The 17800-nt window shown below is 32.3% G+C and overlaps 1 protein-coding gene and 1 long non-coding RNA gene across 3 annotated transcripts in view; one reads left to right on the forward strand and one right to left on the reverse strand.

Moving 5' to 3' along the window:
• Positions 1 to 17800, reverse strand: part of LOC136974405 (dynein axonemal heavy chain 8-like) — a 315206-nt gene that overhangs the window by 236046 nt on the left and 61360 nt on the right. For both annotated transcript variants that reach the window (XM_067269272.1, XM_067269270.1), the window contains exon 14: positions 11735 to 11854. In XM_067269272.1, coding sequence (XP_067125373.1) covers positions 11735 to 11854 — 120 coding nt within the window. The remainder of the gene's footprint in view (positions 1 to 11734; positions 11855 to 17800) is intronic.
• On the forward strand, positions 2394 to 6496 carry LOC136974411 (uncharacterized). The gene is made up of 3 exons (XR_010880633.1): positions 2394 to 2563; positions 6174 to 6331; positions 6420 to 6496. It is a non-coding gene; the product is annotated as an uncharacterized lncRNA (long non-coding RNA).

Consider the following 17800-nt stretch of genomic DNA (forward strand, 5'->3'; position numbering starts at 1 on the left):
AACACAAATAAATGACATTAGACAGCAATTAGGCAGGCTAACACAATACACTAAAAACAACATAACACCCAAATTAAGGAAACAGCTCAAAAACATTTTCAAGAAAATAAAAACACACACAAAACATGAACATCACAACACACGCATTACAGAATACATTGATACACTAAAACAAAAACTTGCTGCCAAAGCACGTAGACTAAAACGATACAAAACATGTACACTACGAAAACAACAAAATAAATTATTTACAAACAATGTAAAACTCTTTTACAGACAAATTAATAACAAAGCAAACACTGATACACAGCACAGTGGCACACCAACAGAAGAAGAACTCACAACATATTGGTCTTCTCTTTGGTCCAGTGCTGTCACACACAATGCTGATGCAGGCTGGATCGAGGAGAAGAACAGAAACTTGCACAACATACCAACTATGCCCTGTGCTGAAATAAACATACATGATTTCCAATACACTGTTAACAGAGAACACAACTGGAAGACACCTGGTGTAGACAACATTCACAATTTCTGGTACAAAAAGTTTACATCACTGCACCAGGAACTAGCTAAACATCTAACACATCATCATCATCAATCCACAAGACATGCCAAATTTTCTTACTCAGGGCATCATCTACATGAAACCCAAAAACAACAATACCACAGACCCCACACAATACAGACCAATTACCTGTCTTCCAACACTCTACAAATTATTGACATCCTGTATCGCAAACAAAATATACAAACATATTGAAGAACACGACATTCTAACAGAACAACAAAAAGGTTGCCGTAGAAATCACAGGGGATGCAAAGAACAGTTACTCATAGATTCAGTCATTCTACGGCAAGCACACAAACAACACAGAAACATACACATGGCATATATAGACTACAGAAAAGCATTCGACAGTGTTCCACACAGTTGGCTGCTACATATCCTACACATGTACAAAATACATCCATCACTCATTGCATTCTTTCAAAACACTATGCAGCACTGGAGAACAACACTACATCTCAGGGTTAGTAACACTTCCATACAAACAAACCAAATTTTTATTAGGCGAAAAATTTTTCAAGGAAATTCCTTGAGTCCTCTCTGGTTCTGCCTAGCCCTGAATCCATTATCCAACATGTTAAACAACACGCAATATGGTTACAATATCAGACACAAAAAAACAACACAGTTTACACTGTCACATCTCATGTACATGGATAACATAAAACTTTATGCATCCACACAAAACCAACTTCATCAACTCCTACAAATCACACATTCATACACCAAGGACATACAAATGGAATTTGGCCTAGACAAATGCAAAACACTTCGCATAGAAAAAGGAATCCTGAAAAAAGAAGACTTTGCACTTGGAAATGGAGATGTTATTGAATCCATGGAAGAGGGCGAGTTCTACAAGTATTTAGGATTCCAACAGGCCAAACTAACAGAACATACACAAATAAAGCAAAGATTAATTAAAGAATACCAAAGTAGGTTAAATGCTATTCTCAGAACACAGTTAAATGCAAAACACACAGTTAAAGCAATAAACACATATGTCATTCCAGTACTTACATATTCTTTTGGAGTTATACATTGGACTCACACAGATCTCGAGCAACTCCAAAGGAAAACAAGAACAACACTTACTAAGCATAAACAACATCATCCTAAATCCGCCACAGAAAGATTAACCCTTCCATGTAAAGATGGCGGCCTGATTGACATAGTTAACCTTCACTACAAACAAATACAGTCACTGCGAGAGTTTTTCTACATTAAACAAGAAACATCACAATTACATAAAGCAGTAACTCTAGCAGACTCGAATAACACACCATTAAACTTACACTCACATCATATGAACACAACACAACATATAAAAAGCATAAATACCATTAAGCAATTGTGGACTCGAAAGGCACTCCATGGCAGGCATCCTTATGATCTGGCCCAGGGTTTTGTTGACAAAATTGCGTCAAACAGGTGGTTAGCTCGGGGATGCCTCTTTGGGGAAATGGAAGGATTCATGAGTGCCATACAGAATCAGGTCATAAATACTAAAAACTAGGGAAGCATCTGTCAGTGCTGTGTCTTCGATACTAATTTTTTTTCTATTTATAGGCTAGGTGTAATTTGTTAAACTTTTTAAATAATTACTTGAGAGAATTGTGTAACTTTTGTGTTGAGAAAGAAATTGTGGATGCCTGGCATATTCTGGCTAAATGTGGGCGTCTTAAAGTGTTACGTAAAGAAATTTTTGGTTGCAAAGTTCTTACCAAGGGGCGTGATTCCTCTACTATAAATCTAGCCTTGTTGCTGGTGCTGTTTGGGAGCATCTGTCAGTGCTGTGTCTTCGATACTAATTTTTTTTCTATTTATAGTTTAGGTAAGTCTTTACAATTATGGCGGTTAATCCGAAAAGAAAGTCGTTTTCACCGAGTTTAACGGAAGGAGAGACCAGCAGTAAAAAGAAATCTTTGAAGAGTCGCGAGGAGGAAGAATTTGCATATCTTCTGGAAGGAGAAAATTTTAACCTCGAAGAGGGTATACGTGTTCTGCTGCGTTTACATTTTTCCATGAATTCTAAGGTTGATGAACTTATTTCAAGATTAAATTATGTATCGGAATAGTTAAAAAATTTGGATGAAGGTTTGGGTGACTTAGATACCAGATTAGAGATATTAGAAAAATTGGCTGATAAAAATTGTGGTTTAAGCGATCAAAGTAATGTTACGAGAAAGTTTAATGATATTACTCGGAACTTGATTTTTTGGATAACCAACGTCGTATAAATAATGTTGTCATTTCCGGTCTGGAAGAGGTACGGGATGAATCATTTCTAGAAACGAAAGAGAAAATAGTTGAATTTGCTACGCGAGTCTTACAGATGCCCGACATTAAGATTGGTAGGGCAATGAGAGTGGGAAAGAAAAAGGCTAATTCCCCTAGATTAATTATTTGTACTTTTGTTGATTATTATGAAAAAATGAACTTTAAGAAACGAATTCTGGAATTAAAACCGGATGGTGTTTATGTAAATGATGACTTTTCTCCTAGATTGAGAAATATTAGATTTAAGCTTCGTGATTTCGGTAGACAGTCAAAACTTTCTGGAGCGCGAATGGTAAAAATAGTTTATGATAAAATTATTATTGACGGAACGAAGTACTTTTACGATGTTGACTGTGACCAGGTTAAGCCTGTCTCATCCTAGCAATTGCCGGATAGGGGTACTTCCTTTTTAATTTGGAATTGTGCTGGTTTGTTTAATAAACCTGAGTTTTTTTGGAAGTATCTATTGCAGTACGATATTATATTTCTTTCTGAAACTTGGTATGGTTCTACTAATAGAAATTCGGAGGTAACTGATTGTTTGCAAGGTTATAATCTCTACTTTGGTAAGGCTTTTAAGTTACATACGAAAGGTCGTTATTGTGCAGGTTGGTTATTGGCAATAAGATCCTCTTTTCCCTGCGTTGTTATTTATCAAGATAACTTTCTAATACTTGTCAAATTTGGTGCCGAACTTGGTAATATTTTGGTATGTTTTGTTTATTTTAGGGAAAATGACTGGCAGTCTATTTTTGAAACTTTAACTGGTTTGATATTACATGACAAGAATGTAATGATTGCTGGTGATTTTAATGCTAGGATTGGATTGGGGAATATAATCTCTGACGCTTTTTGCAATTCTTTTGGTATTGTTTGTCCTTTGCATAGGAATTCGAAAGACTTGGTGATTGATTCTTTTGGTAGAAAGTTGCTTCATCTATGTGATGATTTGAATTTGATTATTGGTAATGGAAGATGTTTAGGTGATGAAGCGGGTGAATATTCTTTTATCTCTAGTCGTGGCTGTTCAGTTATTGATCTGGTCATAGTTTCTCCGTTAATTTGGAAAGATATTCTCTCTCTAACGATGGGTCAGTTTTTGGATTCCGACCATAACCCTTTGATTTTACGACTGGCTTGTGGCAATGATAGATCGGTTTCTTTAGAGAAGAGGCAGAGGATTAACAGATTGTTCTGGGACGAATCTAGAAAAGATGAATTAAGGTTGGCTTTGGAGGAAATATGTATCTCGAATAGGTTTGATTCAATGGAAGACCTGAGTAATCTTCTTTTTAATTTGGCTTGTAAGGGTGGATTTAATATTAGGAGACATAAGAATTCTTTTTCGTGGTTCGATTCGGACTGTAGGATGTTAATTTGCGCTAGGAATAGAGCCTGGAGATCTTTTAGAAAGAGTAATGATTCTAATGATCGTTTGCGTTTTGTTATGTTACGAAGTTTGGTGAAGCGATTTTGCATTGCGAAAAAAAAATTATTTGCTGGAAAAATTCAAAATTGTTTCGGGAAAGATAATAGGCTTTTTTGGAATTATTTCCGACATGTTAAGCGGACTAAGTCTTGTAATTTCTGCTTTATATCTATTGATGATTGGTTTCATCACTTTTTTAATTTATTTGGTTCCTTGGACCCTTATTTTGTTGATTTTTCTATTTTTAATTATTGTAGGAATTGGTATGATGAACTTTTGGACCATGAACTTTTTGCAGGTGAGCTTAATGATGCTCTGAGGAGGTATAAGCCAAATAAAGCGCCAGGTTTTGACGGGATCCCGATGGAATTTTGGAATTTTGAGACTCTGAGACCACATCTTTTGTGTCTTTTTTCAAAGATTTTTGATACTGGGATAATACCGGAGTCTTGGAAGACGAGTATTCTAATTCCGATTTTTAAGAATGGTAGGAAGGATGTTCCTGGTAATTATAGAGGTATATGGCTATCATCTTGTGTTTCGAAATTGTTTTGTATTATTTTGTATAGAAGACTGATTCGGTGGTTAGAAGTTAATAATATATTGCATGAAAATCAGGCAGGATTCCGAGCTAGTTATTCCACATTGAATAATATTTTTGTTTTGTACACTGTTATTCAGAAAACTTTTTTACGGAAACGGAGGAAGGTGTATGCTTTTTTTGTTGATTTATCTTCTGCGTTTGACAGAGTCTGTAGGAACTTGTTGTGGTCTAAGATGTTGCGTTATGGTTTCAGTTATAAATTTATATCTTTACTTGTTGCTTTGTATGAAAATTCCTCGTTTATGGTAAGAGATGGTGGGAACTGTTCGCCATTAATGTTTTCTAAGACTGGTGTTAAGCAGGGCTGTATTTTGAGTCCAATCTTGTTTGGTATTTTTTTGAACGATCTCTTTGGTTTTATTAATTCTTCTGGTGATGGTATAGAAATAGATGGTTTCCAAATTAAAATACTAGCTTATGCAGACGATATTGTAATTTTATCTGACTCTGTGGTTGGACTTCAAAGATTGATTGATAAATTCGCAATTTATTTAGATGAAAATGGTTTGAAATTGAATTTGAATAAGTCCAAGATTGTTGTTTTTCGAAGAGGAGGTAAGAGTGCGAGGGCAGATAAATGGTGGTTTAAGGGTTCTCCAATTCAAGTTGTCTCTAATTACAAATATTTGGGTGTTACATTTTCGTCTAATGGTTTATTCCATACGCATTACACTAATAAGAGAACTCATGCCAGATTATTGATGAATAAAATCATTCAGTTGGGGAGATCTGCCAAATTACGTAATCTGAGAGATTATTTACGTTTATTGAAAACTGTGGTTTTGCCCTCTTTGTTATATGCTTCAGAGATTTGGGGTTTTAATCTGACTAATGGTGATGGTATACAGACTGAATTTATTAAAAACTTATTTTATTTACCTCGTTGTACACCAGGTTATTTAATTATGATGGAATGTGCTTTGACCCCTATAAAACTTATAATATTTAGTAGGATAAGAAATTGGATTAATAGAATTTCTAAGCTCGATGATCATCGTCTGAGTAAGGTTTGTCTGAAATTTATACTTAACAAAAAGTCTATAGATTGGACACGTTATCTTATAGATACATGCAATAATCATGGTATTAATTTTATTAATGATGATTTGGATCTAATGGACTGGTCTCTTCTCCTTGTAAACATTTTTGATAATTTTTTATATAATATAAATGAAAAAATAAATAAAAGCGTATATAATTGTTGGTATAAGAATTTGAATGTTACGTTTTTTGATAATTCTTTATATAATCAAGATGTTTCCCTTAATATTTTGTGTTTATTTATACAGGCTAGGTGTAATTCGTTAAACTTTTTAAATAATTACTCGAGAGAATTGTGTAACTTTTGTGTTGAGAAAGAAATTGTGGATGCCTGGCATATTCTGGCTAAATGTGGGCGTCTTAAAGTGTTACGTAAAGAAATTTTTGGTTGCGAAGTTCTTACCAGGTCTTTTTTTCTTAAAATTTTATCGAAACCTTGTTATAAATTTAATGTATTTTGTTTTCTAAGAAAATCTGTTAAAATTTTGTTTTAGGGGGCGTGATTCCTCTACTATAAATCTAGCCTTGTTGCTGGTGCTGTTTGGGAGCATCTGTCAGTGCTGTGTCTTCGATACTAATTTTTTTTCTATTTATAGGTAAGCAATTTGCCATTTTGGTTTCTATTTTTTGGTATTTTGTATTATATTGACAGATGCTCCCGAACTTTAAACTTTATTTAATTACTGTATTTGATTTTGTAAATTTTATATAATTTATTTTACAACTAATTGTTATTTATCATTGTACAATTTTGTTTGATTATGTTTATTGTATTTAAGTGTTTTGTTTTGGGAGATGGTTTTGCTCCCCGCATCAAGGAATAAAAATCCAGTATGCGTAATAAATAAATAAATAAATAAATACTAAAAACTACAGAAAACACATACTCAAAGATGCAACACTCACAAATGACACATACAGAAAATGTCACATCATGCCAGAAACTATACAACACATCACCTCTGGTTGCAAGCTCTTGGCACAGACAGATTATTTACACAGACATAATCAAGTAGCAAATATAATACACCAAGAGCTTGCAAAGAAACACAAATTAGTAGACATCCACAAACCATACTACAAATACATTCCACAGACAGTATTGGAAAACAACACGCACAAAATGTACTACGACAGAGCCATAATCACAGATAAAACAATTTACCACAACAGACCAGACATCACACTCATAGACAAACACAATAAAATCACATACATTATAGACATATCCATTCCAAACACTCACAATATACAAAACGCATGCACTGAAAAAATTAGCAAGTACACAGAACTCGCCCAGAAAATAATACATCTGTGGAAGATGGATAGGGTGCTTATTGTACCTGTTGTTCTCTCCTCTACAGGTGTCATACCACACACACTACACAAAAGCCTGGGCACATTACAATTGAATAGAAACACATACATCACACTACAGAAGGCCACTGTATTGAATACATGTCATATTGTGAGAAAATTCCTGAATACAGACACACACACTGATACACTTCTTTAATTTCTGTTTTGGTTACTATGCCTTGACTTTGGTCCGGCATAGTGCACAGCCACCAATGTTAACCGAGTATATCTCACTTAACCCAACATAATAATAATAAGTTTCAAACAACAAAATAATATTTTAATGGTAAACATACCATCCATTAAATAGATTAACAAAAATTAGTTGAATTAGTGAATAATGAAATGACCAATTTTTAAATTTTCCAAGAATTGGACCATTCAGGATCATGGGGCCTTGTGTGGTTGCACTGTTCACACCACCCCAGCTGACCCTGTTCTATGTTTGATCTGTCTTGCCTAAAAATTGTAGTGCTACGTGACTATGTATTGTAACTTTTACTTTTGTATATATATATATATATATATATATATATATACAGTAGAGAGTCGTAATCCAAATCAATTGGGGACTGGGGTTGTTCAGATAAGTGATTTGTTCGGATAACCGATTATGTATGAAAAAATATATTAACCTATCCGATGTTGAAATTTTTCTCCGTTGCGTGTCGCTTCGTGTTGAATTTTTCTTCGTTGCGTGTCACTTCGTGTTGAATTTTCATTGATTTTAAGCCTAACGAAAACGAAGCTATTGAATCGTTAAAAATTATTTCTTTATTTTGTACAAACAAAATAAATATATTGAAGAATATAAAAACATAAAATTATACTTTAGAAGTAAATCTAGTATCAAAAACGTTCGATTCAGCACAACACAGTCTGACTGGAAAGCATTCGGATAACTGAGGTTCAGATTAACGACTCTACTGTATATTTATTGTTCTGTTATTCTGTATTGCATTTCCATATATTGTTGTGTGGTATGTCATAAATAAAAACCTTCATCCCTTGCCCAGTTGTCACCTTTTTCTGGTTGCTGTGTTTGGAGCCTTACAATTGGTCCAGGTAGTGTCATGTGTTAGTACTCTACTTCTGGAGAACACAAATTATGAAAGGAACAGACATTCACATCAAGACACTTTTCTCTTCTTTTAAAACTCTTTGGAAAAGATAGAAAGTGAGAGCTCAGCAGCCGTGCCAAAAAGACTTTGATTCAGATAGATAAGCTACATGAAAAAAGAGAAACAAGAAAAAGGAGAGCTTCAGAACCAGGAGATAGATGCCATCGACGAAGGGACGTCTTGATCTGAAATTAAGTGATCTGTTTCCATCATGCTGGGACAGTGAATCGTCAGTGAGGGATACATATATTTGTGAATTAGGCCATCTGAGGATCCAATTAAAATGATTAGTTATGAGAATATAAGTTTTGTATGTATATGCTATTGTCGTCTTTGCAGGAACCAACATATCATCATGGGATTGTGCAGGGCTACTGTGTATAAGCATTGTATTGAGGAAAAGGGAATGCACATCAGTGGAAATCCATTAATTCATAAGACTAAAATCATTCTTATTCAGGCGATTAGATTGGTATGACCCATATAGTCTCGTGACTGTACTGTACATTGTGTACTGTGTGCTGTCGGACTTCGTGTCATGTAATAAATAATTTTTGCTCTCTTGATTAAATATACATGTTATTAGTTAATGCTCCGGTCCTTTCATGTTAATTTCTTCATATGCCCCATGGATCTTGCTCTACAGAAGTCACTACAAGATGATGATAAGTGTCAAAAACACTAATGAGTTTTTCTGTTATTAAATGCTTTTCTAATACTGACAGACAGTTTTTCTTTCTTATTTGTTATATTTCTTGATGTATAAGGTGCAGTTACATTTGATTTATTCTATTTAATATACTGCAAAGCAGTGCTTGTTTGTAGTAGTTCTTTCCAGAAAATGATGGATTAGACCAAAGTTACAACTTAATTTATTGTGAATGTGAATATATGTCTCTTTAATCCGAATAAATAAATCCGGTAGATTTCCTCACAGCTATCAGGTTAGGTACTCCTTTACTGAATTTTATATTTTACATTTAATTTATTGTGTTGTTGTCACAACCATACATTAATTCCAAAGTTCATTTCTCTGGACACTTCATCTTTTCTAAGATGTTTATGGCCCTTGATTACTATCATAGTTGTAACACTGGCAACACCACAAAGGCCATACAAAAAATTAAAACTAGAAAGAGAGAAAAAGTTATTAGTACTAGAAATAGGCCATGATCATATACTAAGCTGAATGATAAGCTGAAGAATGATAAGCTGAAGAATAATGAGTAAGTGGAAACATTTATTTAACTATTGTAATGTCTGAGATGGGTGAACAATCTAGACATGCTAATCGGGTAAGAAAATTGAGGACTTAACAATGCAACATCTCACGATAACAAAATTTATTCATATATTATTGAGAAAGAAAAGGAGAAAAAAATTTTTACACACAGAACAATAAAAAAAAACACAAACTTAACCTAATCGGATACAATATATTTTACAGATGGTTTTTCTGTGTGTGTAGTACGTCTACACACATTCACAATAACACAATGGTTCAGCTAGTTAGTGAGGAGTTTTTACATGTGTTGGTGAGGTTTTCGCACTGAAATAAACACGAAGGTTAAAAGAGTATCTACTCTATCACGTAGTGCTCCTGTTACAATGGAAGCATGTAGTGTCTTTATACGATGGTGATGGATTCCTTCTCTCCCGGTCTCCAGTCCACTGCTTGCCTTCTGTGCTGTTAGCCAATAACTCTTACCCTTTCTTCTCACTACTTTGAGTCTTCAGAGCCTAGTCCTTGCCAACTTCCAAGCACGAAGAAAAGTCCTGCACCCCGCACGACACAAACATTATAAAACTCCCACCATCCGGGAACTTCGGCTCACACGTGACCCACCAATGGCCAATGACCAATAATAGCCTCACCCATCAAAAGGTGGTATGCAATAGCAACACCTCACAAACGGTGTTACACATACAAAACAGAATTTATTTCCGTATCACTATTTACAACACAAACAATTATATAACTAACAGTAATATACAAATTGAACAAAATTTACAAATAAAAATTTTAGTGACAATGCACTACACTTTAAATGGTTAAATAAATGTTTATAAATCCAAATCAAAGTTTGAAGTGATGAATCCTACTACTAATGTGGAACTGGAACAAGACATAACCCTAAGCCAACAACCAGAAACAGCAATAAAGACAGTGCTGTTTTGCTTTTAAAAAAAGTAGTACTGGAACACTGTGACGAGCAAACAAAAGGAGGTATGTTAAATATTTTTTTACGCATCAATATGTTTATTTTAGTTGTGAAGTTGTTAGTTTAACAATTTCAAATTTTATTTTTGATTTCATTGTGTTTCAATGAGGACAATCTGCATATCATTAAAAGTATAAATCAGAATAAACCTTTATTATTTGAGTAAGAAGTGTAATTTTCTCATCACATGTGTTGATGAAATGTTCTGCATTTTGCCATTATACAATCTATTTCATTACTTTTCCTCTGTCTGTTTTCATTTTTATTAACTTCACTGAAAAAGTTACATCATAGATGAAACCATATAACACATCACATTTGATTGCAAGTTTTTTGCACAGACATACATATCAACATAACCAAATAGCAAATTAAATATATTGAAAGTTTGCACATAAATAAACTATTACACACCCAGAAACCATACTACAAATAAACAAACATCTCAGATAGTAAAAAATAACAGATACAAAATATACTAAGACAGCCACAATCACAGACAAAACAATACATCACAACAGACCAGACATCACATTCATTGACAAACAAAACAAAATCACATCAGACAAAGCTGTTTCAAACATCCACAACATATATAAAATACAAACACTGACAACATTCATAAATAATCAGAACTAGCCCAAAAAAAATAAAATATCTGTGGTGAACAGATAAGGTGCTTTCATACCAGTAGGCCTTTCTTGCACAGGCAACATAGCACATACACTAAATAAAAATCTAGAAACATTAGTACTTCACAATAGCATATACATCACACTACAGAAGGCTTTCATATTAAACATGTCAAACATGCACATAGGAAATTCTTAAACATGGATGCCATCAACATCACATAAAATATTGTTTTGCTGTAGTTATGCCTTGACTTTGGACTGGCACTGACTATATACTGGTATGTACTGTATATTGTGTTGTAAACATTCCAACAATAATAAATCAAAACAAAAGACTATCATATATTATGTATAACTAATACTAAAATTAGTTATATAGATATCCCAATTCATGTATTAACTTGAGAAAAAAATTTTTAATATATAAATTTTAAGTAATTATACAGTTTTTGTCTAAAAACTATTGACTTACTTTTAACAATTGCATTGGAATTTCTATTTTTTTAAATAAATCTCTTGCCCATGTAATTTTACCAGAAAATGACGGCATATCTCTTGGCAGAACTGGTGACTGACTAAACGTCCTATAATACTGAAAACAGATAAAATTTTTAAAAATCTTATCAATCAGTTCTATTTTCATTTAACATAAAAGTATAATTATTTTTTAAATTTTAATAATTCAGCCAATTTAGAAAAATTATTACAGTATATTATTATAAATAAAGAATACCAGCAAGGCCGGATTTAGATGAAAAGAGGCCCTAGGCTATTCCACTTATGAGGCTCTTTCACCTCCCATTTTTATGTTTGTTTATTAGTCATATGCGTAGAATTTCTCCTTATTTTCGGTTCAGTGTTTTAGTGTTCACTGTTTTTAGAATAGTGTAATTTTAATTTTGCTAACAATTTGAATGTAGGCCCCTCTTGATCTTGAGGCCCTAGGCTGAAGCCTAGTTAGCCTATAGGAAAATCCGGCCCTGAATACCAGTAAATAATGTTGAACATTAAATAATTTTTATCATCATATTTTCATATTCAAACAATTTTATATTTAATAATATTGATATCTTGGTTCATTTATTAGAAGAAAGCTATGTATTTAAATATAATTTTTCAGGAATTTCTAATAATAATCATTTAATCTTGATTTACATTTACATGATATAGACTGATTGATATAATAAAAACAAATAATGACAACTAAAAGCAGTTTAATCATATACTAGGCAGGTACAATACAACTCTGTTTCAGAAAATTGCCATAATCTTAAAATTCATCAGCTTCCTGATAAATATCTGTTACTGTTCAAACTAGAATAGTGACACCTTCATCAGGAAGCTAAAGCTGTTCTGATAAAAGACAAAAACATTCTTTTCTAAAAATTTAAGTTAAACAGCTGGCTATATGAAAATAAGCATTTGAAAGAAATAATACAACTATCAAAATACATTTGTATTTTATATTTTATTTTTTATTTTGCATATGCACAGATACAATAAAATAACTATTATTCAAAAAGCTTAACAAAACATACTGTATTCTTCTTTGCTTGTGGTCAAAGCCAAGTTAACATCTCGAAAATCATTTTTATAGAAAAAGCTGGTTCTTTATACATTCACAAGAGTGCTCTGTGATGACCTAAAGAGGTTATAGGTTGCTACAAGAATATATCCAGTGGAGTTAGCAAATAAAATCAGATTATCACACCTTGTTTATACCTGTGTATTTGCTGTAATTATCACAACAGCAAATACACAGGTATAAACAGGTATAGATTGTAGTCATTGATGAAAATGATATATAATGTTATGTAAAAGGACTTAAAAAGAATTCAATCATCATTTTATTCTTACAATAAGCAAAGATTAAAAACATTATCTACTTCCTTCCGAAACCAATACAGCAGAATCCAATTACCAAAGATAATGTGGACAGAGCTACCTTAGATAACAAAAACTTGGATAAAACAATCATGGCCATTTCAGATTAAAAATTACAAATATAAAAGATTTAGATGAAATAATTTTTAGGCTACTTTTTAAGATGTATAACATGATGAATTAAATTACATATAAAAACATTTTTTACATCATTTATTATATAGCTAATACATAAAATAATTTTTAAAATAAAAATGTCTATTATTGTGGTTACATATTAATATGAATGGTTTGTCTCACATTGAATTTAAGTGATAAAGGGTAACAGAAACAAATCATTATGTAATACATGTTATGTAATACATAACGTGTATTACATAACGTGTAAGTTTAAGAAAGTTTAAAATGTATTACATAACCTGTAATACATTTTAAACTTTCTTTTATAAATTATAGCACAGTAGAGTCCTGCAAACTTAATGTAAACTAAGAAAATGATGAGTTAAAAAAAATGATGAGTTTTATGGCATAGTAATTAATGATAGTAGTCTAAATAGTGGAATTTTCACAAAGATGTTATATGCACAAATTCACACACAGTCAAATCTCAAGTTACGAACATCCCTGTTTAAGAACAAAATTTTGAATGCCATATTTATTCTGATGCCATATAATAACTTTGTTTCCAAACAAGCTATTTGGCAGAGCAAGCCACTGATAGTTAACTTTCTGTACTTCCTATGTTAAAGAAAGATGATGGCCCAAACAATCAATGACAGGAGTACAGATTCAGAGGTTACCAGTACCAAGATTGACTCATATCATTAGACGTCACAACACACATCATCAATGATGATGTTATTGGGCTGCAATTTGAAAAAATTGTAAACCTATAAATTCTCCTCTATCTGTCAGTCTTTCCTTGAGAACAGAGTTAGACAGATGAAATCCGAGACCAGATATGGAAACCTTAGGGGCAGGACGCCCTGATTAACTATATAACTTATATATAAACTTCTGATTCAAACTTAAAGTCATGTTATTTCAATTCAAAACTTTTCCCCTGACAGCAGTTAATAGATGACCAGTATGACTCCATTGCTAATGGAAAAGTATGATGTACAGGGACAAGACACTACAGTACTAATTTAAAATGGAGAGCATATATTTTAAATATAATAAATTTAAAATATGATTAAAAATTGCAGCCCAGCATTGTGAAGATGTTACAATAAATAATAATTGCTCATTCAAATTATATTTCAAAGCTTATGGGAGTAAGCATGTTGTGTAAGGAGTAAGTCAGTTGTGACATGTACCAAAAAACAGAAGATCTGAGACCTTTTGTTTTTTGGTACATGTCACAACTGAATTTAGGCAAAATTGATTAATAAAAACCATATTATTAACTCAAATTAAACAACAAAAATTTATTAATATATATTATAATATAAATATCTAATATTTATTAATACTAGGTAGACAGTTAATTAAAACTAAAAATAATAAAATAATAATTAAAACTGTGGTCTTTAAATCAAAACTGAAACTAAAAATAAAATCAAAATGAATTAATTTAAATTAAAATTGAAATCAAATCAATTGAAACATAATATTTCTGAAAGTGTGGGTAAAGTACTTGGTCTGTCTTCATTGATTTGATTATACAGTAAGACCAGGAGTGTAGCTACCGTGGAGCAGTTGGAGCAAACTGCTCCAGGCGCACGAATCATGAAGGCGCCAAATTAGAAAGGCGAAATAAAAACTTGTAAAAACATCTGTAAAAAAAATTATAATAAAGTTTAAAATTTTTGAAGAAAACAAAATTAATTAATTTATAGAAATTCGCTGAACTTTATAGATTTGTAGATTTATTGGTCACACACATCTGGCTTTTAGACAAAACAAACCTCTTATCTCTAGAGCGGGCTAAGTATTTTATTGCCTCATTTACTCCTTTGCTGACTAATTGCATGGGTGGTCTCTACCTCGATTAACACAGGTCAAAGTTCACGAACATATGCTTGCGCTTGCACAGATCAAAAATTTCTCATGTAAATTAAAATTATAAATAATTTTAATATTTAGAAAACTTCTCAATTCATTTCCTCAGTTTTTATATTTAGAAAACTTTTCAGTTGATTTCTTTAGTTTTCATAAAACATCTTGATACTATATAATATCATTTTCTTTTACATTTTAAAAAATTTATTGTTTTAATACCTATACCTGTTTAATACCTGTTTTAATGTTGTATTAAAACATGACAACTTAAAATAATATTTTAACAATAAGATAAAGTTTAATAAATTATTTTTAATTATTAAATTATAAAATTAATTTGTGATAATAATTTTTACAATTTGTACTAATATCAGATGTGGTTGAGAATTATTTATATTTGCTTTTTTTTTCTTTCTTTGGTTCTAATATCGGAATAAATTAAAACACAACAATTTGAAATAATATTTTAACAACAAAGTAAAATAGGGAAATAGTTTAATATAATAATTATTTAAATTATATTTGTTACTTATTTATTAAATATCTATACAACATATTAATTTTGAAAATATCTATTTTTTGTTCAATTAAGAATTGTTTGTAAGATAGAATGTTGCAAAAAGAACAATGCTTTTAAAAATATCTGTGGTAATAACAATTCTTTTTAATATCTGATCTTGAACACCCAAGAGGTTCGATGTCTAAATAACTGTAGCTTCAGTTTTTAAAAAGACTTTTTTCCCCCCCTATCTATTCACCTTTAAATAAAAATAATTCTTTATATGTTGAGAAATTATTTAATAAGTTTTGTAAATTACTATGTTTGATCCAGCCAGTTACGTCCAATGATTTTTCGTCTATAAAATTTAACCCATAAATTTTTTTGGTAGTAAAATCGACTTGTCATTGAACTGTCGCTGGAAATTGATGCTTTTTAACAGAATCTATAGCCCAAGATTTCTCTTGAAAGATTAATTTTGTGATCTGAAATAATGTCATTAACAAATTATTCGTATGAAAAATTAATTTTGTGATCAGTGCTACCCAAACCACTACTACTACTACTACTGTTTACACATAGACTTCTATGCACATGCTTTTTTCCCGCGAGTTTTAATACAATTTGTTGCCAATAAACATCCAAGAACAGCCAGTACGTCATCATCGGATACCATGGCCGACTGACTGACCGAGAGATTTTCCTCCTCATGTGTGGGCGACAGGAAATTCTGAATTTCCTCAAGGCCAGGCCTACACAGTTATTCCTCAAAGAATTTCCTGAACGTGTGTGGCGGCCTTTAGCTCTTTGGCAACTATATCAATTGAAAAAACAATGCTTGTCAACTTGATTTAGAGAAAGTGATTGGCCAATTTGCAAATGAAAAAGCGAAAAAACAACAATTTTGAAGCTCTTCTATGCATTATTAGCGAGGTTGCGGCTGAAGTTTTCATCTAAAATGTGAACGTCGAATATCGAGAGCCGTTATCTTGTAAGCAGCGCTGGACGTTCACGTTTTAGAGATGAAAACTTCGGCCGCAACCTCGTTATTATGTATTTGTTATTAAACTAAACTAAACTTGGATACATTTTGTCAATACAGTGTTTTTTTAATATGTTGTAATTATTATTAGGTATTCCGTACTTAAAGAATTATATTTTGTTTTATTAGCGAGGTTGAGGCTGAAGTTTTAAACTCGAAAACGTGTATGTCAGACATTCAGCGCCGCTTTCCTGTAAGCCTAGAAGTTTGACAATGGTGCTTGGAAAGTCAGTGGAATTATGCTTGACAGTCCAAACACCATTGTCAAACTTCTAGACTTACAGGAAAACGGCGCTGAACGTCCGACGTACACATTTTTGAGTTTAAAACTACAGCCTCAACCTCACTATTAATATGTTTGGATTTATTAAATTGAATATCTTATTATTGAAATATCTTGAATCTCAAATAAATTATTATTGAATAAAGTTTTAAATCGAAATAATTAGATATATTTTTTAAAATTAAATGTTCAAAACAAAGTTTGTGAGACCTCTTCCGAGAAACTAGGGGGCGCACCGACTCTACTTGCTCCAGGGCGCTGAATTTGTAGCTACGCCACTGACTAAGACCCTGCTTAACGCTGATTCAAATTAATGCAGTATTTCTTTGATTCATATATAATACGATTATTCCCAAACATGAACTAATCACCAAAAGGTCGCAATTCATCATAGCGCTGTACTTCCTTTAAATCTATGTTTCTTTTGTGCAATTTTGGAAAAAATATAACATCATGGATGCCATAAGAAATATATCGACTTTGCTTGGCAAGAAATAACTGATAAATGCATGAACGGAGTGTGGAAGAAGTTATGGCTGAAGGTATCCAAGAATTCTCATCGAGAAGAGCCTATCGCTGCATCGTTAGGTTGACAAAATTGTCAACTTAATCAATACAGGAGATGTAGGCAAGCAGGATATTGGGGAGGTACTGCAGGTTTCTGGTAAGAGTCTTACCAACAATGACCTTCAAGAACTGGCAAAACAAGGAATTCATGTAGAACTGGAAAATAGAGATTCTGAAGATGAAGAACCCAAAAAATTTCTCTACAGTTTTCCTTAGTAAAAGGTTGGTAACGATAACCAAAATCATTGACCAAATTGTA

This window comes from Centruroides vittatus, unplaced genomic scaffold, assembly GCF_030686945.1.
Source record: "Centruroides vittatus isolate TY-2023 unplaced genomic scaffold, ASM3068694v2 contig_349, whole genome shotgun sequence".
Taxonomy (NCBI): domain Eukaryota; kingdom Metazoa; phylum Arthropoda; class Arachnida; order Scorpiones; family Buthidae; genus Centruroides; species Centruroides vittatus.